This window comes from Mirounga leonina, unplaced genomic scaffold (assembly GCF_011800145.1).
Source record: "Mirounga leonina isolate KUSES-001 unplaced genomic scaffold, KU_Mleo_1.0 Mir_454, whole genome shotgun sequence".
NCBI classification, from domain to species: domain Eukaryota; kingdom Metazoa; phylum Chordata; class Mammalia; order Carnivora; family Phocidae; genus Mirounga; species Mirounga leonina.
Genome location: NW_023270763.1, coordinates 12998449 through 13022656, shown reverse-complemented (window position 1 = coordinate 13022656; position 24208 = coordinate 12998449). Strand labels below are relative to the sequence as shown.

At 44.4% G+C, this 24208-nt stretch overlaps 1 protein-coding gene across 2 annotated transcripts in view; it reads right to left on the bottom strand.

Moving 5' to 3' along the window:
* AUTS2 (activator of transcription and developmental regulator AUTS2) overlaps positions 1 to 24208 on the bottom strand; it is a 1121250-nt gene that overhangs the window by 310355 nt on the left and 786687 nt on the right. For both annotated transcript variants that reach the window (XM_034988711.1, XM_034988712.1), the window contains exon 5: positions 6207 to 6236. In XM_034988711.1, coding sequence (XP_034844602.1) covers positions 6207 to 6236 — 30 coding nt within the window. The remainder of the gene's footprint in view (positions 1 to 6206; positions 6237 to 24208) is intronic.

Here is a 24208-nt window from a genome sequence, read left to right as displayed (position 1 = left end):
CCCACTGTGTTTATTCCCTCTTGGGAATTAGAGAGAGAAGAGACAATGGAGACAATCCTTACATAATCTTCTCTCTACACTGGCCAAGAGAAAATACAAGCATGTACTAATTTCCCTCTGGGTCGGCCATGTTGTTGGGGCCTAGGAAAATAGCTACCTAGGAAATAAGGATATTCAGTGTTAGATCACTGAACCCAGCTTCATCTTACAGATGGCAAAACCAAGGCTCAGCACTATTAGGTAACTTGCCCAAGACCCCACAGCTCGTTAGTGTGAAATAAGAAACCAGGTCTTCTGAGTATCCTCCAAAACCCACCCAAGAGGAACAACAGAACATCTAGAATCTGTTCTTTATTGTCACTATTCAGTCCAAGAAACAAGAGTTTAGCTTAAGATGTCTGACAGATTTCCAATAATTCTTGAGTATTCCCTTTGATTTATATTTAATTGAAAACTCTGTATATTTATAACCTCTCTTTCAGGTGTAGGGCATGGTAGTCGTGGATAGATATGCTACATACACATTCACTGTCAAGGAAGCAATGTTTGGTTTGGCATGAGAACTCTATGATATGAAAAAGAGAATAACTTAATGAGAGTCAGGATTTAAAATAATTTGCCACAAATTTAATCCAAAGATGATCTGAACAGGAATTCTGGATGGATACGATGGAATTAAACCAGTTGGAAATACGATGATGTTCGAAGAACAATAAAATGTCATTTTGACCTGGACAAAAGCTCGGAGGGGCAAAAAGAGGCTGAGTGGATGGGCATTATGGAAATCAGGCATCCAAAATGGAAAGCTCTTGAAACTCGGCCAAAAACTGTAGGAACTGCCCAAATAACCTAGCTAATTTATAAATGGCTTAGAAGTATCTTAGGAGAAAATAAAATTGTAAAGGAAATCCAGAAAGCTGGAAGAAGAGAGCACCTATTTGCCGGAGTCCGGGAACTCAACCCCGGGATTGATACAAAGCACACTCAAGTCTGGGTATCAGTTTTCTGAACCTGTTTCACTTACCCTCCATTTGGAGATGGATATCCAGGAAAGGAAATGCCCATTTATCAAAAACAATGAACATTACTGATCGCCTAATTTGTGCCAGGCGCTATGCTACGTGCTGGGGATAAAAAGGCAAGAACATGGGTCCCTGCTCTCCTCCTGGGCAATGGTGGTTGCTTTGCTGCTATGAAATTGGAAGGGGGGACAAAATTCCTTTTTCTAGCTGCAAAATAGGACAGTGTCTCTCATTGTCTCCTGATCAGAACAGGTCCTGTTTCGAAACCGAGGACTGAGGTTCTACAAGCAACAATGAGGGCCTTCTGAGCTTCTGGAATGTTGCTGAGGGTGCACAATCTTTACCAAGTGTGAACTGCGGCCAATCAGGGGATGGGACTCCTCCACTATAAGCACGAGCCACATGCCCGGCCTCCAGTCTGACATCTCAGCAGTTTCTGAGCCCTTCAGAAGCCAAATGAGGCATGTGGTTTGTGTGGAGTTAGGAACATAAGCCTCCGCTGATTTTCTCGCTGCTTTTCTTAGAAGCTGCCCCCTTCCCACACAAGTGAACACAAAATGATCAAACACAACACATTTTAGCATGAATCAAAAAATGAGAATGCACCAAAAAGTGTGTGCATGTTGGGGCGGGGGGGGGCCGACAGGCAGCGTGGGCCACTGACGCAGACAATCAGGAGTACTGCATTTGCAGTTGACATGTCCTAGCAGGCTGTCCCGGGCACTTGGGAGCAAGTCACAGGAACCAAAAAAGCCTGGGTGTTAAAAAGCCCAGAGAGAGGAAAGTACCAGCAGGAGTCCTGTTCACGGCTATGTTGGGGAAAGGAGAATGGTTTCTATCTGGGAAGAGAGTGTGTGTGTACTGTGTGTCTGTGTATCCCGTGTATCTGCACACGTAAGCACGTGGGTGCACGCACACACAGAACACCTCTAAAGTTTTCAAGTCTTCTGTGCTGTCAACATTTTAAGAGCATTAAACAAGGAGAAAGTAAATGTCTTTCTTTGACATTTGTGATAAAGCAGTGGTTCTCAAAATGAATTGCATATCAAAGTTATCTACGAAGCTTTGCAAAAAATACAGATGCGCTGGCCCCACCCCAGAGGTAGTGAAATGGACCCTCTCTCCTGTGACAGGTGTCGGGAACTGACATTGGCATGTGGTACAAGGACCATCCGATTCCTGCAGGACAGCATGCTTGCTTTTGGCTCCGGGTTGTGGCCAGAGGAAAGCCTGATATTTGGGATAAGGAGTTTAAAAAATCATTGTACGGGGGATCCTTCGAAATTTCCCAACACTTGCACTCAGTTTGTATGCCCTAGGGGATGAAGGCTGAGCCTCAGGTTTGAGTGAAACACACACACACACACACACACACATAGCTCCTATTCTCTGGCAATTTCTCTGACAGATCTTGAGCTTTCTGAAGAGGAGGATAGCCTTCCTCGTTTCCCAAGTGAGTCTCTCACTTCACCCCGAGTAAAACTCATGAGAGCTAACGTTTATGAGCACTTACTATGGACCAGGAGCTGAGCCAAGCATCTTCATTTAATGGTTACAGAACTATGGTGGAGCTGTTGGTATCCCGTTTGGGAGACGAGAGCACTGAGGCTTGCCCACTGCCACAAAGTAGTAACGCAGAGCCAAGCCTGAGCCATCAGACTCGGAGGCCCAAGTGCTTGACCACTGGGCAAGATGCCTTCCAACCAGCTTTGTCCTGTGGCCACACAATAAACAGGAACTGGGTGGATAGAGAGAGAACTACTTTTAATCCCTACATTAATTTCATAACCAAATAGGGAGTGTTTCTTAGTAGGACGGGCTGCTGCCAGGGGTAGAGGAAGAGAAGAAACAAGAGAAAACACAGGCCAAATATGTGGAAAAATGCACGTCGCCTCTTTGTTCTTGTGATACCAATTCACTTTGAATGGGAGACGGGAATAATTGCTTCATTTGGGCGATTAAGGTGCAAAGGGCTTCCTGCTTTCTTTATGCCAAGTACAAGAAAGAACATTCCCACACCGAAGATGTGGAGTGTTCACAGCCTTCTCTAGCCCCCCACCCAACGCCTACCTTCCCAAAGTCCTCCAGGTTCTCGGCCACTAATGCGAAGTGTGCCCGCGTGGCTGGGAGGGGGCTGAGAGGGGCTTTGCTCGGTGGCTCATCAGGGCCTTTTCCACGTACAAGTGTGTCTCCTGCATGCGTGGAAAGCTCTGCTTTTCTCGCCCCTTTCCCAGTCACTTCCACATTAATTAGTAAGGGTATCATTTTATAAATTACAGCTTCGTATCAGAGGAAAGCAGAGTTTATCTTAATTCAGTCAGCTGTGTGAAATACAGTACCCTAATTTTAGCCCACCAGTGCTGCGAATCCCCGTGGAGTAAGAGAATGACAGGTCTTCCGGAGAGAAATCCCAGTGGGTCCCTGCAAGTCTCACTTTTGTCTCCAACAGCATCCCCGGTGAGGCTGCGGAAGGGATCCCAGGACACTGAGTGGCATCTTTTCCACCATTAGCAATTCAGATTTGAATGCGAATCCTCCAAGCAGCACATGAAAGCAGCCCTGGTTAGCTGTGGGGCTCAGAGGGGGGCCCAGGCAAGAGGCTCTGGCACAGAGGAGGCTGAGAGGGGCCCGGGCTCCAGCGCGCAGCAGAAGCCTGGGAGGATGGTGTGAAAGTCGGTGATAAACACCAGACAATCTCAGTCCAAAAGGGGAAGCCTGACAGTCTTAACTGTAACAGAGCCAAGTAGGCACGACTGCAATTACAGTCTTGATTGCTCCTGCTGGGAGCCCTCTGGAGGAAGACCGGGTGGCAGGGCAGGGACAGATGATGGGAGCGTGGCTGTGCAGCAGCTCCCCATGAGGAGGAGGGCCTGCAGGGCTGCCACGGGCCTCAGGAAAAGCCACCGGGGCAGCCGGCCATCACCATCTCGTGTGCTTGCTCTACACATCTCTTTACTCTCCTTCGTGGCCCCGAAATCATCCCCAGCCCTGACTGGCGGGGCCCTGGCTCCCTTCCCACCGCCATTACTCTGCTCAGACGCTCTGCTGCTTCGCGCGCAGAGCTGGAACCCGGGGCAGCAAGGACCCGGGCATTCGGGTCCTGGGGAGGGACTCGTTGGGATGCTGTCAGTGTGCAGGAAACACCTCGGCCCCTGGAGCACTCTGAAAACCACAGACGGCTCTGGTAATTCCCAGAATTACCAGAGTCAGGTGATCATCTGGACAAGCGGTGCTAGACACCTACGGAGGTCCTGAGGTAACTGGGCCGGCATGAGGCCCAGGCATCAGGAGGTTTGCGGCCCCCCAGGTGATCCGGCTGTGCATTCAAGGTTGAGACTGCTGACCCGGACGCCTATGTGCAATGCAACACTGGACAACCTTATCACCTTCTCCCATTGCTGGAGACTGGGGGCCCTTCACGAATTCCGTTTGGACGTGAAACCCAGAGGAAGCCGCATCCCCTTGGAGAAGTGCCACCAGCTTGGAAGGTGAGATCAACCATCACCTGTAAAAGATCTCCCGGACTATCCAGAAAGTACCGGTCCCCCCTGGGTGCCCGGGATGCCTGACAGAATGACGTGAAGACCGCCATGTGGGAATGTGGCCTAGAAGGCCCCAGGGCCAGCGGGCACGCCTCAGACACTGAGCCTCTCCTGCTGTCCCTGCGCCTCTGGTGCCCACAGCACACTGGCTGCCCGAGGCACCAGGGCACCTACTTGCGAGGAGCTAGGACTCCCGGGGGCTGGAGGAAGGAAGCTCCTACTTGTCAGTTAAACAAAAGAATAATCCTCAGCCCCCTTTGCAGTGTGTACTTTCACTGTCATCCAGCAGCCCATTACCATGTCACAGCAAAGCGCACCCTTCCATAGGTCACTTTGTTTAAAATGACATGGATAATGCACATGTCAGCAAGCTGACAGTCCTGGCCGTCCTTCAGAGATAAAAACCTCAAGGCGAGAGCCTGTTCTTATCTAGGGGACATGCATTGGTCTATCATCCAAGTCAGGCAGAACATGATTTCTCCAGAGAGCACTTTTTTCATTTCCTGATTTTAAGGAAATCAAATAAGCACCATTTGTCTTCATCTGAATATGCTTGACCTGCTCAAATGATGATGTCTCGCATTTTTTAACAGGCTACATATGCTGAATTCAAATTAACGACAGTACAGAGCAAGAGCCTTTAGATCTCTCCTGGAAGCTGGCAGCAGAGAAGGAGGGAAAATTCTGGGCTTGATGGGAAGATCCCACCAAATACTGACTGCAGGATTCTGAGTAAAATCCACAAGCAAATAGAAGGCGAGAGGCAGAGAATGGGGCTCAAGAAATCCAGCTACGCAGGACAGACCCAGAAACTGGGGAAGGGATTACTGGTCCCTTCCTTTCGATGCCAGGCAATACAGAAACCGTGATATTCAGGCAACTCTTTTTGAAATACATAAGGTAGGAATAAAATTAGGAAGAAATCTGGTTGGGGGGTTGGGACAGCTAGAAAGAAAGACCAATCAAACAATCCCTTTGCCTCAGGCACAGAAAGTTCACTTTACCAGGTTGTGATCCAATCTTCTGAAAGCTCAAACACTGAGCTCCTTTTCTTGATCCATGTTGAACTGGATACACAGAGACTGGTGGCCATCAGCCTCAAAAGAGAGTATGTACCTGCAGGAAGAACTGCCCTCCCCCCTGGCGAGAAGAGAGCCGTTCCCACCCAAGCTCTCCTGCCCACCCCTCACCCCATGATGAGAGTCCTAGAAACACACCATTCATATTTCTATCAAGAAGGCCAATATGTACAGAAAAGCAGGAAGAAGCAGGGAGGTCATTAAAAGAAATGGAGAAATGACATTATAAATGCAGACTAGCAAGTTTAATGTTCCATTCAAGGATTAAAAAGAAAAATCAGATGGTTATTAAAATAGTTTCCTCTTTTAAAATCTATAAAGTGAAAACTTGATGTTACATATACCCAATATTAACGGACATGTTTAAAAAAAAAAATGAAACTCACAAAGTAAATATGTTATTTCTTATCATAGGAAATGTCACTGTGTAAATACAACTGGTCTTTGCAGAACAGAAAAGGTGTGGTCAATATGAAGCTGGCATCCCACCACCCTATAACTGTGTGGGAGAACCATGGTGCTCAACTGTGCCCACATGGTGGGGTGGGGGGTGGGGGTCTTACCTTCTCTTCCTGGTCACTGTCGCTGTCACACTGAAAAGAAAGACAAGAGAATAGGGTTAGTGCAAAAATTGAGTAGATTTTTGTTTTTGATACAGAAAAAAAAAAAAAAAGATAAGTAAAGGAATTAGGAAATGTTGCCTGAGCCATAAAGAGTTTCTTCAGCTCAAATGCTCATAAACCAAATCAGAAGCAGAATGCTGAGAAGCTGCTCTGTTGATTTCACTTGATGCCTTTGCTCTGTGGTTCTTCTTGTGGTCTGTGGACAAGGTCTGGCAAGGTGCCTGGTCACAATGGTGAGCGCCCCACTGCCTGGGAGAGGGGGTGCCCGCTGAGGAGCCAATCCAGCCACAGGATTAAGGTGAATCAGAATCATTCAGTGGGATTCAGAGCAAATCAGTATCTTAATGGAGACCTTCTACCTTCAGCTAATGTTAATAGTTGTATCTCTCCTGGTGCTTTTTACACAGAAAAAAAGGTAAACCTCTGGACGCTGCATTCTCTCATTTGGACTCTGAAGGAAACAGAACATAATAGGCAGAGCTCACCAGTTGTGATGGCTGCCTTTTCTAAGGCCCGGAAAAAAGAGGGAATGTTCTCTACAAAAAAAACATAACAATGACAAGAAGAGGTCAGGGAAGTAAATCAATAATATGGGCAAAGAAATATGTTTTAAGGCGGCAGACTCACACCATATCTAACAGATCCCAAATTCCAACTGGTGAGCTAAGTTTGGGATAACCAGAGAATGAGTTAACTCAAAACTCTGGCTTCCTCATTAGATGTGAAGGGGAAAAAATAAAAAACACATTTTCCTTTTTAAACCAAGAGGGTTTGTTATCCATCTGATTTTAAAAAGGGGGATGTGTTTTGTCAGAGTAAATGTGCAGCAGGATCAATATATTTGTTTGTTCACTCAACAGTCCTTGAAAAGCACTTCTAAGCTAGACAGATATTCGACCAAGACACAGAACTGGCCCTAGAGTAGCTTTCAGGTTAGCAGTAAAGAGAAAGCTAGAACACAAACACTGAGCAGAGGTGTGGCGTGATGAGAGCCATAGTCCATTAGGAGGACTCTTCCCACGGGGCGGACAGACCACGTGCTGCGGGGGAAGACACAGGTCATGGGTGACCAGTTTGGCAACAGTTACAACACTGTCTAAACCAGCACGACGCACGTCTGAAGAAAGGGAGGAACAGACGGCACAGCAATTCTGAAGGTAGAACCAACAGGACCTGGTAACACATGGGTATGAGAAACAAGGACGAGGGATGAGTCTAGGATGATGCCAAGGTTTTTAGCGTGGCCACCTGGACATGGGAGCTGGGGTAGCTATGAACAGAAACAGAAAATAAATTTGCTTATACAACAGCCACTACTGGCTAGATACCCACGGTGACGCACAAACCCCTTCTCCCTAGTCTGTACTTTCTCCTGACAGTTGGAGACTGAAAAAAGCCAGGTGGTCTCTCTTTTCCAACTTTCCTTGCAGCTAAGGGTGCCCGTAAGACATGCTCTTGGCTGACACTTGAGGAAATGTCTGCCGAGGGCTCTGAAAAATTTTTCTCTCCTCAAAAAAAGAAGAAAAGCAGGAAGCACCTGCCTCTTGCCTTTGAACATGATTGTATGAGGACGTGATATCCAGATCTGTGGCAGCCACCTTGCCAAAATGAGGCAGAAAATCTAAGTACAAAAACAAGATGGCGGTGGCACAATGGGGACACTTGAACCAACCTAAGAGCAGCCTGCTCTCGACATTTTTGTTCAGATAAAAATAATTTACCTTATCGTTTAAACCACTGTTAGAGCGCTTTCAATTGAGAGTAACAGAAACTCCATCCTAAAGGACATCTTGCTATTATAAGATACAACTGGGGGATTACTTCCTCCTTCTAGCTTACCCTCTCTGCACTGTAAGTATTTAGGAACTCACATCACAAACTCATAGACTAGAAGGTTCTAACACTTTCTACTGTCCATGCGGGTGCCTCCATGCCACAGGGTGATCAGAGTTTTAGTGACCATGCTTTAACCAAGTATAACTACATTGTTTTCAACCAGGCTTCCAAACCCAGATGGTCTAAACTTACTTTTGCCTGATGAGTGATTTCCCTATTATAATAAATCAAAAGAGGTGAGATGAAGACTTTGAAGGCCTAGGACAACAGACAGATGAGGTTCTCTTCTCCTGATCATGTGATTTTTCTCCCCCCATTGCCTTTAATTAGGGCTTCTTTGAGGTTCCTGAGTCCCGGGCACGTTTTCAAGAGTGACAAAGCATGATTCAGGAGTGGCATGGAAGAGAGAAGCGTTTTTTTGCCAGGCAGGCTCATCTTCCCCAGATGTTCACAGCCCGCCTTGTGAGGTAATCAATGACAGCCGAAGGCTATGAAACAGCCCTTGCCCATGTCCCCAAGGACTGGTGTGCAGGGGGTAGAAGGAGTGGGGAGGCTGGGAAAGAGCCACTGCTGTCCATGCCCCCCCACCAATCCTAACAGCAGTATGTCCCTGGGAATGGTTATTTCTATCAAAGTGTTAAGCTTTCTGCTTTCCAACAGTCCAGTTCTAATTTCAAGGTCCACTTAATTCTGCATCAAGTAATTACTGATATACCCAGAAGCACCTTGTCTCCAGAGTTAAGCATATGGTGAAGAACTGAGACCTACTGGTATCCATTATGGAAGCAGCACGGATGCCAAGCCGATTAAAAATGCTCAGGCTCCCCACACAACATGCCGGGTGAGTGACAGCTCCTCGACAAGGCCAGTCGCAGAGTCTGCCAAAACAGTCTCTGCTGCACTGGGGCCCACATGGTGTGCTGAGAAAACAGTTCCATTTCTGGTATTAAATTCCCATACTGACCCGAGGACTTTGCCGTGAGCTCAGCAGGAGCGCACCATCCAATTTACAGCTCCGCTCTCCGGAGCCTTGAGTGCCAGCCCCTGGCAGAGACGAATGATGGTCAACCCCTCCAGCTCATAAATTATGCAAAGGCAATAAATGCACTCAGCAAACAGCGCCTAACGTTTGCCTAGCCTGGCTCCTGACACACTCTGTAAAAAGCCAGAAGCTCGACACATACAAGAGGTCTATTCCACTCATAAAGGGGGTTTGTTGACAACCCCAGACGGAAAGCGAGCCACAGTCCTAAGGAGTCTTTCTGCTTCACTGGCAGCAGTTTATGGGCTGGCTTTATGAAAAAGAGAGGCTGTTTTATAGAGTCAGTGTGGGTAGAATTCATGGTCTCAAATTCACATTTAATACACTGTACGGCTTTCACATCCTAAGTTCAATACATTGTGGATTTTAGGCCAAATGATTCTTGGTCTTGAAAGGTTAAAAGAAGAAGTGTCTGCTCCCCAGTCCCTAGATACCCACTCCAATTTACAGGAGTTCACATCGAGCCACCTCCTGATTCAGACCTATGTTCTGCATGAGGCTGAGAAGTGGGAAAGGCACGTCGAATGCACAAATGGAGTCCCAGCTGATTTGACCATTTTAAGCATTTTGACATCAGGGTCCCGCATTGGTTTATTAGCAAACAGGTTGCACGCTAACGACCAGCTTGAGGTGACAGGGTACTCTCCATGACTAGATTTCAAAGCCCTTTGTGAAAAACTGAAAACATTTGCCTCCATTTTAAAAGCAAGAAATGAAAAGAACAAGCAGGCCTTATAACTCAGGGAAGAATTCTTGGCCGCTGAGTCTTCAGACAAGTCCGTGACCCAAACCCACCACAGACAAAAGAGGGAAACAGGAGCATGAAATCCAAGCCACATGCTTCAAAAGCAGGATTCAGAAAGGGACGAGGGCCAAAGCACGGTACTGCCAGCCACTGGAACCCAACCCCGCTCGACTTCACCTTCACCTTCTGTGTCCTCTGGTTTCACAAGTCAGAAGTGAGCCTGTGGGGGCAACCTCTTCCTTTCTCACTTAATTCCCACCCTTTAAACGCTTCGACACACCCATGCACCTACCCAACATTTTCTCCTCTTAAAAATTAACGCATGTTGGGCGCCTGGGTGGCTCAGTTGGTTGAGCGACTGCCTCTGGCTCAGGTCATGATCCTGGAGTCCCTGGATCGAGTCCCGCGTCGGGCTCCCTGCTCGGCGGGGAGTCTGCTTCTCCCTCTGACCCTCCCCCCTCTCAGGCTCTCTCTCATTCTCTCTCTCAAATAAATAAATAAAATCTTTAAAAAAAAAAAAAAAGAAAGAAAGTCTGCCACTGGGGCACCTGGGTGGCAACCCACTCGGGCGCCCTCTCACTCCAGAGAGCTTCTCTCCTTTCCGCTCTCACCTTCACTTAATCAACTTTGACCTCACTTCAACCCTTGTGTACCCACGAGGTCCGGTCCTCGGCTCCGTGAGACAAGAGCCCTGCGACCCCGTAACAGCCAGGGAGCGGGTCCGGGTTCTGCGGGTTTATGACGGGAGATGTGAGGGAACGTCGCCTTGTTTTCTCATGACCTGGGCATTTGGGCTTGAAAGGCCTGTGTCTGCGCCTAAACGGCTCCGGTACCAGGAGGAGGACGAGGGAAAGTGGAAAAAGTGGGGGGGGATAGGGGCGCCTGGGTGGCTCAGTTGGTTAAGCGACTGCCTTCGGCTCAGGTCATGATCCTGGAGTCCCTGGATCGAGTCCCGCGTAGGGCTCCCTGCTCGGCAGGGAGCCTGCTTCTCCCTCTGACCCTCCCCCGTCTCATGTGCTCTCTCTCTCTCATTCTCTCTGTCTCAAATAAATAAATAAAATATTTTTTAAAAAAAATTAACGCATGTTTGCTGAAGATATTTTTAAAAATCACCCATGAACTTGCCACTCATAGGTAAACAACTAATACACCTGTATAATTCTTTCCAGTCTTTACTCCATCCTTCCCACACACATTTTAAGAAATGAAAATAAATTCCTACTATATTGTAGCCTGCTTTGTTTTCACATAATGTGTCAAATATCTTGTTCAATGAGTGAAATTGGCCCTGTCACACCATTTTTTTTTTTTTTAAAGACTGCACTGTGATCCACCGTATGGATTGTAAATAATCTAGTAAGAAAATTCCCCAGTGCTGTTATTTGGATTGTTTCGACTGAACGTCCTGCAATGTTCCCCTCTTACAAATTCACCAATACTGCTCTTCTTAGTATCTTCTCATGGCCCTTCCTTCTCTGCATATCCCTTAATGTCACCGTCTCTCCAGAGTTGAATCTGCAGTCCTATTGTTTCTCGGTGATTTCCAGGGGAGCCCTTAAAGATCCCCTTGGTTCCATCTACCATTTATATTTTTAGACTGAAAAATCTCTATGCCCACCATCTGCCAGCTATGTGACTTTGGGAGAGTTGTTTCAGTTCTCTGCATCTCAGTTTACTTATCTGTAAAATGTGGGTAATAATGGCATTGCCCTCAAAGGTCGGTCAGCATAAAGTAAGTTAGTACATGTAAACAACTCAGACAATGCGTGGTACAGAGTCAGGGTAGACAGTAAACGTTAACTGTTTTCAACGTATGTTTTTGTTTGCTATGCCCCCTTCCCGAAGCCCTGCAAACAGACTCAAGCATCCATTTAAATCTGGACTAGCCATCTTTGCTCCTCCCAAATCTGCCCCTCTCCCACCGTGTCCTTAGTAATGCTATCACTGTTCAGTCTCGGTGAAGAGTCTTATTATCATCCTTGACTCCATTCTTGAGCAAACCTACCTTCCTTTCTCACCCACATTACTGACTCTGCTTTCTAATCCGCACCATCTCCACCGCTGTGGCCGCTGCTTTAGTTCAGCCTTTTATTTTGTCATGACAAGAAGCTAATGACTGCTTTCCTGGGCCTATGGTGTCCTCGTTTTCTAGCCCAAGTCCTTACTGACCAGGGTGGATCTCCTCATCTTCCCTTTGATCATTATCTGACACTTCCCATGGCAACTCTTCATGTTGCCCCCCCACTCCCCACGTCCAACCATTCCTCCAACACAGTGCATCTCAAGCTTTCTGGGGCGAAGGGCCATTTGTTTTTGTTTTGTTTTCTTTAATTTCCAATACATCATATACTGATACTTCTGTAAAATATAATAAAAAATAAATTGCTAGGAAAATGAAAAAGAAAAGCGAAGACATACAAAAATATGTGTTACTATATTTAAGAGATATAAAATTACTCCACTGAATTGCTATAAAAGTTTCTAAATGCTTACTCTGAGCTGGCATGCTAATCTCTCAGTAGTTAAGTGAGAGCTCACAGCGTGGCCTCTGTCTGCACCTACACTTTGAGTAGCACTATCTTAACCCACCCCTTGCTCTCGCCACCCTCGGGCACACTTGGTCAAATGCCTAGGACTTACTATCTTTGCACTTAGCAATTCTCTCTACCTGGGATTCTATTCTCACAAACACAGTTCCCCTCTGTGAACTGTCCAATACTCTTTTTAGAATTAGGAATTCTTAGAATTAGAGTGCTCTTCTTAGAATTAATGGTTTCTGTCTCTATCCCTTAACAAAACTGTATTTTCATTGTTTGCCACGAGAGATGTCCCTACTAGAGAGTTAGCTCTTGGGTAGGTAAGGGCAGTGCCTTGGGACATGGAAGATGCTCAATCATATTGATGAATGCATCTCATTCTTCTTTAGAATTCTTCAAACTGTGGTTGATTCCAAGTAACATAAACTATGATTCTGAAAAAACAAGTAATTCCAAAAAAAAGAAGGCGTGGGAAACAACGACTAACTCAACTGCTTAATACAGTGGAGCGGAGGTTTGAACGCTTGGGGCAGGGTTAAAATCGTTAGCAGAGCCTAGAGTTGGAGCCAAGAGAGAAATGCCTTCCGTCAAAAGGCCCAGACAAGACATGATGATGATTTTATTGTATATTCCTCAAAAGCAAACATTTCTCATTTCCATTTGGGAATCTCAATATCTGTGTTTTAAGACTCTGATCCAAATCGAAGTAAGTCAAGGTCTGTGACACCTCTCCGCCTCATTCGGAATGAAGAAACAAGATGGGATTCTAGGCACCTCGCGATGGAATGCATTCTTAAGCAGAAAGTGGCAATCATTGAATATATCACATACAATGACATTGAGGAGGGCATTGCTCTCTATTCTGCTCAATGGACCTTGCTGGAACAGTTATTTTGTATCTCAAATCCATTTATCATCGCCACCAAAGATGTCAGGGCTGAACACCATCACTGAACAAAGTTATTTTATTCTTCTTTCTGCCTAAAGGAAGTAAGAGGAAAATGAGGGAGAACCCCAACTTGTAAACTACAGCATCTAACATCAAGTACAATTTAACTTTGCCAGTGACAGAACAAATCGATTTCCCTTTGGGGCAGGCGGTTTATCCACGACTGTAAAGACATCCCTCACCTAAAAGCAATTTCAGAAGAAGCCACCTAGAGAAAACATGACACTTATTTTCTTATTTAAAGAAGTAAGGTAGTAGCACAGTGACTGTGTCCGCCACCATCTTCCCGTCTGCCCAATTCCTTGTACGTGTACAAACATGGAGCCATTTTGTGCCCACAAATGGCACCTCTGATGTTGTCTGTCTTCTGTCACCCCACAAAGACCTCATTTCACACTCTCGCATAAACTTTGGGCTCTAAGTGAAATTCAAAGCTATTGGGAACCTTGGAATAAAAGGAATATTTTAGTCCTGAAAATGGTTTGAGGTACTCTTGCTGATGGTAACATGATGCCATTGGCCCTCTTCCCTTCCATCTCAGCAGTTAACTATGCCTGAGCAAATAAAATAGCTCTTTTTTAAAAAGTGAAAGTGTAATCTAGAGATTTGTTTGCCAAACAGTCGTTTAAGAGAGGAGAATAAAGCTTCTGACAGTCACAAAACGAGCGCATTAGGAAATAATAGAAGGTCTACCAATCTTTAGCTGTTCAGGAGCTAGGAAGGAGAGCAAATCTTCAGAAGCTTCTGGAATTCTGTACTGGTGACCTATTATTCCTATGGGGAGCTCATTTTTGCAAGTTCACAGCTTGAATTGGCCAGGGCTCAAATAGCCAATGGGATCTGAGGGGGCTAACAGAACACTTCTTATTCTCCTCCCGGGTCTCTCAGATGATCATACACTTTAATTCAACAAATAATTTTAAAGTCTCTACTATGTGCTAGGTTCATTCTGACCACTCGTTAGTTCTTTAGAACCACAGTTCTAAAGGTCACAAATTAATTTTCAACATTTTTTTTTTCCTTTTTGTCACTTTCAAATCCAGGTATATTTCATAAAACAGTCTGTATGCTGTAAATTTCCACTTAGCTCATTAAAATACTGTTGGGCTTTTGTAAGTGGAAGAAGTGGATATTTCACAAATCTCTGGAGTTCAGCTTTTTTTTTCCCCCTTAGAAGAAAGGAAGTCACACTTGGCCAAGAATAAACATACATAAACCCCAAAGATGAAATTTACTTAAAACCCAGAGCCCACAAGCGTCAGTGGTTGCCAAAATGAGAAAAATGAGTTTCTTGTCCAAAGGTAAAACTGACAGTCTAGGGCCAGGTGATTTGTAAACGATCTCTTATAAGCTTAAGCAACAGATCCTTTGCCTCTTTGTCATTGATTTACTGATTCTAAGCCATCAATAGCATTAATCCTGACCTGCCTGGGGACCGATTACAAATGACTTTGAAGATGGTGTGAAGCAAGAGTTTGTTATGAGACCACAGTATTACTACCAGGGAGACCTTCTCAGCTACGTTCTCGGGCAATATTATATTTGTGACCCCTTGTAATGTTGCAATCTTCCCTTTCCAGATCACAGCTGCTTGTTCCTTTGGGTGGGGCCTGAGACCCCTGGGTTTGCTTCAACTAAACCTTGGTTCTTTTCAGAGTCCTGTGTGAGCTAATAAAACCCAAATTTGCTGATGAGTAAAAAGGAAAAGCATGTTATGGGTTAAAATAATACAAGAGTCTATTTTTTCCACTGTGTTGTGATCCATAGAAATCACCCTGAGCCTTTTCCCTTTCTTCTCTGCCTGGGAAGCCAATTGCTTTGATTGCAGTGATATGAGCTAGCTAAAATGACTTGCCCTTGCTTGTGAGGCAAATGGAACATGCTAATAGAACTTATCGCATTACCCGATGCAAAAGTGCCATAGCTCATTACTTTAAGATAAAAGGATATCATTGCAGACGGCAAGCAGAATTGACTTTCTGAGGCCCGGCTTGATGATGATTTAATCAACTGCTCTCTTTCACTTCTCATCTCTGCGCCTGTCGGTTTCACAGGTGCCGTTAAATGAGACACTCAGAAAGTGAGCAGAGGGAAAGAAATTGCTGTCATTACTTTTCAAGAAAGGAGGTATGCAAATTTTCGACAGAAAGATTGCGTTCATAATGGGCCTGGTAAAATACAAGGATCATGCTTGACAGGTGAGGGCAAGCCATTCGTATGTCCTTAAAGTGGAGCAACCGTCCTCGTTTAGAAATGCGCTCGGTAAGAGAAACTACAAATGAGAGACCGGGCGGGGCCGGGGGCCCAGGCAGGCTGGAATCGCGCAGGGTTGGTCCGTGCTGGTCCAGGATCTAGAAGAGGGGAGGGAGCTCAAAGTCTTGAGGAAGCCAAAGCCAGATGATCAGATAACAAAGCCCGGTAGTCTGAACCAAAATGGCAACAAGCTCTTACAAAGCTCATCTTTTTTTTTTTTTTTTTAAGATTTTATTTATTTATTTGACAGAGAGAGACACAGCGAGAGAGGGAACACAAGCAGGGGGAGTGGGAGAGGGAGAAGCAGGCTTCCCGCGGAGCAGGGAGCCCGATGCGGGGCTTGATCCCTGGACCCTGGGATCATGACCTGAGCCGAAGGCAGACGCCTAACGACGGAGCCATCCAGGCGCCACCAAAGCTCATCTTTTCTTTCACATAGAACTGTGGAGCCAGTTTGCCTGGATTCAAATCTTAGCTCCACTACTTACACGATCTGGAGGGCCTTAGCAACTAACTTAACCTTTCTGTGCTTCAGCTTCATCTTCTATGAAACGGGGAGCTACCAGCAGGGTTGTCGAGAGCATTCAAGTCCGTAAGTATACATATATATGTATTTGTGTATTTATGGACTTCATAATATATATATGATATATATATAATACATATATATATACACACACACATAACATTAGAAGGTGTAGAACCATGCCTGATACATAGGAGGCACTCAGCAGACGTCAGAAAGCATGCATTCATTCATTCTTCAACAAACACTGAGTATCTTTTTTTTTTTTTTCTTAAGAGGATGTGTGCCAGGTGTTGGAAACCTACCTGGCTGTGGTTTCAGCAGAATACAATTAATTTTTCATTGACTTCGCATACATAAGTCTTGCTCCCCTGGCAGATGGGGAGCTCCTCGAGAGACACTCTGGCTGGCCCTGGAATCATCACAGGGCCTACGGCAGTCTCAAGAACCCTAAAAGACGCTCAACACCGATTTGATGTTTTATGGAGTCCCCTCCCTCCCCCCTCCTCCTCAGTGCGTATATCTGACACTGCGTGGAGAGCACAAGCCCTCAGAGGAATCTCCTCTTGGAGCAGGAAATTCGTCTTTAGTGGGGACCCTCAGGCGATCGCTCTGTGCCCTAGCCTGGGAAAGGAACAGTCAGTCTGGCCTGAACCACCTTCAGGAAGGCATGATGAATCTGAATAGATTAAATGATCAGGGTAGTGTGAACAGAGATGTTTTTTCATCCACTTTGCCTTCAATAGGTAATTGTTCTATTTTCTCCAACACTCAGAGTAAAAGCATCTTTCTTAAAGTGCCTGTAACTCTGAGTTCTTTTTCCCCAGGTAATGAAGCTGCTGCAAACCCTTCTTCCTTCCAGTCCCTAAGGTTGTGAGGCGCAGAATGCAGCTCCTGCATTCCATGCTAAGTGGCACCTACTCACTGACGGGACAACAGCAGAAAGAGGAGGGTCCGTGACAGCAGAGCAGCTCCGAGCCCTCTGTTTTGGAAAAGCCTGGTTCGGGGTAGGGATTCTGCATAGGAACTCTCTCTCGGAGCATCTCTGCCCCTACAACAGCCAGCCGACAGCCATCAGTCATTAACAAAGAATGTTCTGACAACAGCCCTGGGAGGGAAGTGTTAGGACCCCTCTGTTTTCAAGATGAGAAGTTAAGGCTTCCAATGGGGCAAGCAGTACTCAAACCCAGTTCTGTCCTCTGCAGCTCATGTTCCCAGCAAGGACAATATAGCCCCGCTCGCTCTCTCATGCACTGTACGAAGAGACTACCAGAAAAACATCATTCTGATTAACTGCTGGGCATGGGTAGAGGCAGGCTGAAACTGAAAAGAGGTTATAATGACCCTCAGTGGCAGTGAGTGAATGCAGCCAAGCAGCCACATTTCTACCCCACCCAGAGAGCAGCTCTCCCTTAGGAGGAGAACCTAGCACAGTACCTGGCTCAGGAAAGTGCTCATTAAATCTGAAGCTGACCTAGGTTCAAATTCTGATCCCTCTAACTTAGCAGCCATGCAGTCTTGGCAAAGACACATAATATCCTGGAGCCTACCTTTCCTTTTTTCCAGCCTGTAAATGGGAATGATATATACTCCACGGAATTTTTGTTACAATGAAATGAGTTCAAGCATTTGAAAGCAGCCAGAAAGAAATACTAATAGCTTTACTTTTTCCAACTCTTTCACGAAAGAAACGCTGTATCAGACACAGAAATGAGGTAACAATCGTTATTTAAATGGTGGGTTTAATTTCTTTATAATTTTATTGCCAGACAGGAAATCATATTCTGTAAGAACTTCTGCTCGGGAGGTGTTTGAAGACTCGCTACTATACTAGACGGGAAGAGAAACAACAGCCCAAACAAGCAGAAACAGAAACTATCATTCCCTCTCAAAGTAGAATAACAAATGGTTTCATTTCACTGATCAAATACACGCATGCCTTGGGAGATATTACAGGCTTGGTTCCAGACCACTGCAATAAGATGAACATCGAAATAAAGCGAGTTGAATGAAATTTTTGGTTTCCCAGCTCATATAAAACTTATGTTTACACTACTCTGTAGTCTATTAAGTGTGCAACAGCACCATGTCTAAAAAAAACCAACGTACACACCTTAGTTAATAAATACTTTATTGTCAAAAAATGCTAACCATCCTCCGAGCTTTCAGCGAGTCGTATCTTTTTGCTGGTGGAGGGGTCTTGCCTTGGTGTGGCCGGCTACTGACTGATCAGGGTGGTGGCTGCTGAATGTTGGGGTGGCTGTGGCCATTTCTTAAAATAAGGAGGCAATGAAGTTCACCACATTAACTTTTCCCATCATTAACAATTTCTCTGTGGCATGTGATGCTGTCAGAGAACATCTCACCCACAGGAGAACTTCTTTTAAAACTGGAGTCAATCTTCTCAAACCTGATTTGCTGCTTTATCAACTCTGTTTACGTCATTTTCTAAATCATTTGTTGTCATTTCAACAGTCTTCCCAGCATCTTCACCAGGAGTAGCTCCCTTCTCAAAAACTACTTTCTTTGCTCATGCAGAGGAAGCAACTCCTCATTCAACAAAGTTTGATCACAAGATTGCTGCAATGCAGTCCCGTCTTCAGGCTCTGCTTCTACTCTAGTTCTCTTGTTGCTTCCCCCACCTCTGCATGACTGCTCCCCTGAAGTCCTGAACCCCTCAAAGTTATCCATGAGCACTGGTAATCAACTTCTTCCAAACTCCCATTAGTGTTGATATTTGACTTCTTCCTATAGGTCATGAATGTAATTAATGCCACTGAGGATGGTGAAGCCTTTCCAGAGACCTTTCAATTTATGTTGCCCAGATCCATCAGAGAAATCACTGCTATGGAAGCTACAGCCTTATGAAATCTATTTCTTAAATTATAGGACCTGAAAGTTGATATGACTCCTTGATCCACAGGCTATAGAATGGATGTTGTGTTAGCAGGGATGAAAATAACACTAATCTCATTCTACGTCTGCATCAGAGTTCTTGGGTGAGCAGGTATGTTGTCAATGAGCAGTAATGTTTTGAAAGGAATCTTATTTTCTGAGGAGTATGTCTCAACAGTGAGCTTAAAATAGTCAGTAAACCAAAATTTGTCAGCAGATGGGCTGTCATCTATGCTTCGCTGTTCCATTTACAGAGCCCAGGCAGAGTAGATTAGCATAATTCTGAAGGGCCCTAAGATTTTCATAATGGGACATGAACAATGACTTCAACTTGAAGTCACCAGTTGTATGAGCCCCTAACAAGAGTTGGCCTGTCCTCTGAAGCTTTGAAGCCAGGCACTGACTTCTCCTTTCTGGATATGCAAGTCTTTGATGGCATCTTCTTCCAATAGAAGCTGTTTCATCTACATTGAAAGCCTACTGTTTGGTGTAGCCCCCTTCATGAATGTTCTTAGCTAGATCTTCTGGATGACCTCCTGCGGCTTCTACATCAGCATCTGCTGCTTCATCTTGCACTTTAAGGTTATGGAGATGGCTTCTTTCCTTAAACCTCATGAATCAATCCCTACTAGCTTTAAACTATTCTTCTGTAGCTTCCTCGCCTTCACAGAATTCAAGAGAGGTAGGGCCTTGCTCTAGACTGGGCTTTGTCTTAAGGGAATGCTGTGGCTGGTTTGATCTTCTATGCAGACCATTCAGATTTTCTCTATGCCAGCAATAAGGCTGCTTCACTTTATCGTTCGTTCATGTGTTCATTAGAACAGCACTTTTAATTTCCTTCAAGAACTTTTCCTTTGCATTCACAACTTGACTAACTCTTTGGTGCAAGAGGCCTTGCTTTCGGCCTATCTTGGCTTTAAGCAAGCTTTTTTCACTAAGCTTAATCATTTGTAGCTTTTGATTTAAAGGGAGACATTTGTGACTCTTCCTTAAACACTCAAGAGGTCACTGTAGGGTTATTAACTGGCCCAATTTCAAAATCACTGTGTCTTGGAGAATAGGGAGGCCCAAGGAGAGGGCGAGAGATGGGGGAATGTCCAGTCAGTCGAACAGTCAGAACACACACAATCTTTATCTATTAAGCTCACTGACTGATGGGAGCACAGTTCATGCCACCCCAAAACAATTACAATAGTGACATCAAAGATCACTGATTTCAGATCACCATTACTAATATAATAAAAATGAAAGAGTCTGAAATACTGCGAGAATCACCAAAACATGACAGAGAAACGAACTGAGCCAATGGTGTCGGAAAAACGGCACCGATAGAATTGCTTAATTCAGGGTTGCCACAGACCCTCAGTTCAGTACGTGTAAAACAAGGTATCTATGCAGCACCACAAAGGGAAGTGCAATAAGATGAGGAATGGCTATACCGACAGGCAAGACACCTTAGAATTCAATTTTCTAAGTGTTCCTTTAGGTTCCTGATGCACATTTTTCTGGATGGATATAATCTGGATTTACTCTTCAGTCAGAGAGGAGCCAGGAACCTGTACATAGGAACTAAAGTAAAAGGCACAGCTATGAGAACTGGAGTCAAAACTGGTAGGTTACGCAGAGTACAGTGACGACTTGTGGGTTTTGACATGAGCAAGACGTTCGCTCGAATTCAAATTGGCAAAATAAATGGATAAAATGGGTATCAAAAAGGTCAGATGATTATTGGTATAACTAGGAAGCCATCCATATTGGACTCTGTCCAGGGACTCTGACCAATCAGGGTTTAGGAGCTACCTGGATGGCCCTTTGCACAGAATTTATATATACGCAAGGCTGACTTAAGGACTTATCTAACCAAACCAACCAACAGAGTAACCTTGGGAGGACATAAAACTTCCAAGAGCATTAAGGTTGGTAACTGCACACACGGGGATTGGTTGGGAGACTATAATTAAAATGCCTGGCACTTAGTAGGCACACTCGACAAACAGTCCAAACAGACTACTTCTATCCCATTTGGGAATGCCTGTTCTCTCTCCCATAGATATGAAGGCTTTCTCTGACTTCTCTGCATCTTCAACACTGTGGTCAGAGTTTGCTTATATTCTGCTCTTCCTAAGTCTGACACTTGAAGAGTGCTCAATAAATACATGTGAGAGAATGAATGTGTAAATTACATTAGCAAAATATCTGAGGGAAGGTGTCATGGAAACTGTTTAATTGAGGAGATCAAGAAATACACAGTGGCTGATGGAATGAATACTAAAATGTTTGAAAGTATGGGTGTCTGTGTGTATGAGAAAGACAGAAATAATTTCAAGGCAAAAGAAAATCCAAAGAAAATAACACCAAACATTTGAAGAAATCCAATTTTAAGGTTATTCCTTTAAGAAAAATCAGGAGACTCAAAATCCTAAAATATTTCCTTTTACATCTGACTCACTTCAAGCCAACTGAAGCAATTGGAATTGAAGAGGAAAGGGAGCATGGTGCTCTCATATTCCTGAAACATAATGGCCACATTAGCAACTTCCCACCCATCAGACTTTTTGTTTTGGTTTTAAAATGCAAGAGAGTGAAAAGCGTAGCTAAAGGAATAGAAATATCACCTGAGACAAAGTGATTTACAAATGTTAGACGGTGGTTCAAGAAGATCCAAAGACATGGTGGGCTGCCATTCCAGAGGATCCAGAAACTGATTTTTCTTTCTTTTTTTTTTTTCCTACCAGGCACTTCACTCTTGCCCCTCTTAGAATCCATCATATTCATAACTGGCATTTCAAATTAAATTGTACCTAACAACAGTCTTTATTTTAGGATGGCTTGAAAGCCTATCTTATAAATCATAAACAAGGAAGGGTAGGATTACTATAAATTGTTTGCAAGAAAATACAAATCGCCAAGATAAAAACACCCACTGGTCTGCAAGTTTCAAGTTTTCCTGTTTTGACATACTATATGCAGTAATTTGGTACCCACAATCTCTTATTAGAAAATGAATGTGCTATTTTTCTGAATGCTGCAATTACAATAATTGAATTTAAAATGGGGATTGAGTTTCTCTGTTTGGAGGAAAAGAATAATTGTGTATTTCTGATTAAAATCAAGGGGACTGAAAAGGGGTTGTATGCATTCCAGCTTCAGTCTCCCTGAGTGACTCCTCATGAGGCCAGAGAACAGAAACACTCAAGAGCAGAGAAATGGACGAGCACCTCAGCAGCGGGCACGCTCTTTGGCCTCATTTGCTTTGTCTCCTGGCCTTCCGTCCGAACGCCATGAGCACCATGGCATGGCTGCGTTGTAAATGGCAGCCATGCTAGAGTTTCCCACTGTGTCAAAATTAAATTAAGAGTTAAAATGCAAGGAAAACAAACATTTCTTTGTGTTGAAAATGCCTGTCCCCTTTCAGACTGCCAACATTTTGGAGTAGTTTTTATTTCTTCTTTATAGAACCTCTTCTCTGGGTGGGTGGGTGGGTGGGTGGGGGTTTATAATGGCAGAAGGATTGGGGGAGAAGGGAACTAATGATATTTTCTTTTATTTTACCAAAAAAAAATTATATAAAAAGCCATCTTTAAGGTTCAGATGTAAGAAAAGAAAAGGGATCCAGAAAGAACAGGGCTCTCTTGCCTTTGTCATGCCTTTTTATTTTATTTTGGATGGTACCATTCAGTCTTCTGAAACCCCCATTTAGCCAAATGTGAAGGTGAAATGGAGTCTCATAAGTCCTCCGAAATATTCCTTAAAATACAGCTTCCTAAGAAAAGAGAACAGTTTTTCTAGCGCAAAACGAGCCACGGATTGTCCCTTTATATTGCTTACTTTTTATCTTAAGTGGCTTTAATGGCTTTATTGAGCTATTAACTGACAAGACTACACTAGCCATATTTAAAATGCATTGTTTGACACATTTGTACATATGTATACACCCATGAAACCATCACCACAATCAAGACGGTAAATACATCCACAGCCCTCAAAAGTCTCCCCCATGCTTCTTTGTTAATCCTGCTCTCCCCACCCTGCCCATACCGCCCCCTCCCCGCCGCTGATCTGCTTTCTGTCACTACAGATTAGTTTGTATATTTTCTACAGTTTTATATAAATGGAATCATACAGTATGCACTCTTTTTGTCTGGTTTCTATCATTCACTGCTTACTATTTGGACGCCTAATTAAAAGGGAGCCTCCTAGCTCAAGAGCAGAGAGCGGAGTGTAGAAGCCGCCTTGGCCACGGTTTACTGTCACCCCCTAGGAAGAGGACCGATTACTTGGTCTTACTTTATTCTTAGGCTTTATTATGTACTTGAGTAATCAAGAAGCATTTCTATGGCAGAGGGTTTATTTTACTCTATAAATCCAAGAAGGAGAAAATGCTATTAGACATCAGTATGGATGGGTCTGCTGCTCTGTAACACTATGAGAAGAACGTGAGCAACAGATTTAAATCTAAGAAGGTTACAGAGCAGTCACAGCTCCTGGCTGGATGGCAGGAATCGTAAAAGACTCAGGCAAGATCTACAGCAATGCACCATGAACCAATGGGACTCTCGGAGCAAAAAAAAACCCCCAAACTGAATAGGCATGCTGGTCGTCTACCCAGAAAGAATTATAAGCACTGGCTTAAGTGGAACGTGAAGAGCCCCTCTCAAAAATCCAAAATATTTCTAAACAGAACAAATAAAAAGGTAGCAAACAAATGTTGAGTGCAGGCTGACTGTGTGGAAAGCCCCCCCTCAGGTTTAGGAACTCGAGGGTCGAGGGTCGCCTGGCGGTCCCCAGGAGGCTCTTCATTCTCTTCCCCGCAACGCCTGCCCCTAGGGCTCCGTGGTAATGATCAGCTGAGCATCTTTTCTCTAGCTAGCCCTTGGAAACTCACCCTTCCTTTCAAAAGCAGACAGGTCAATTCATGGAAGAAGAAATATAAATGGCTAATAAACGTACGAAAAAAAGTGCTCAACTTCACTAGTAATCAAAGAAATGCAGACTAAAAAGGTTTATTTCTTTTTTATCTTTTAAACTTGAAAAAAAAAAACGTAAATGCTGATACACAATGTTGGCACTCTTGTGGTGAGGCAGACACTCATCCACTCCTGGAGGAATGTCTATTTTCTACCCGGAAGAGAATTCTGTGATATGCATCAAGAATCTCA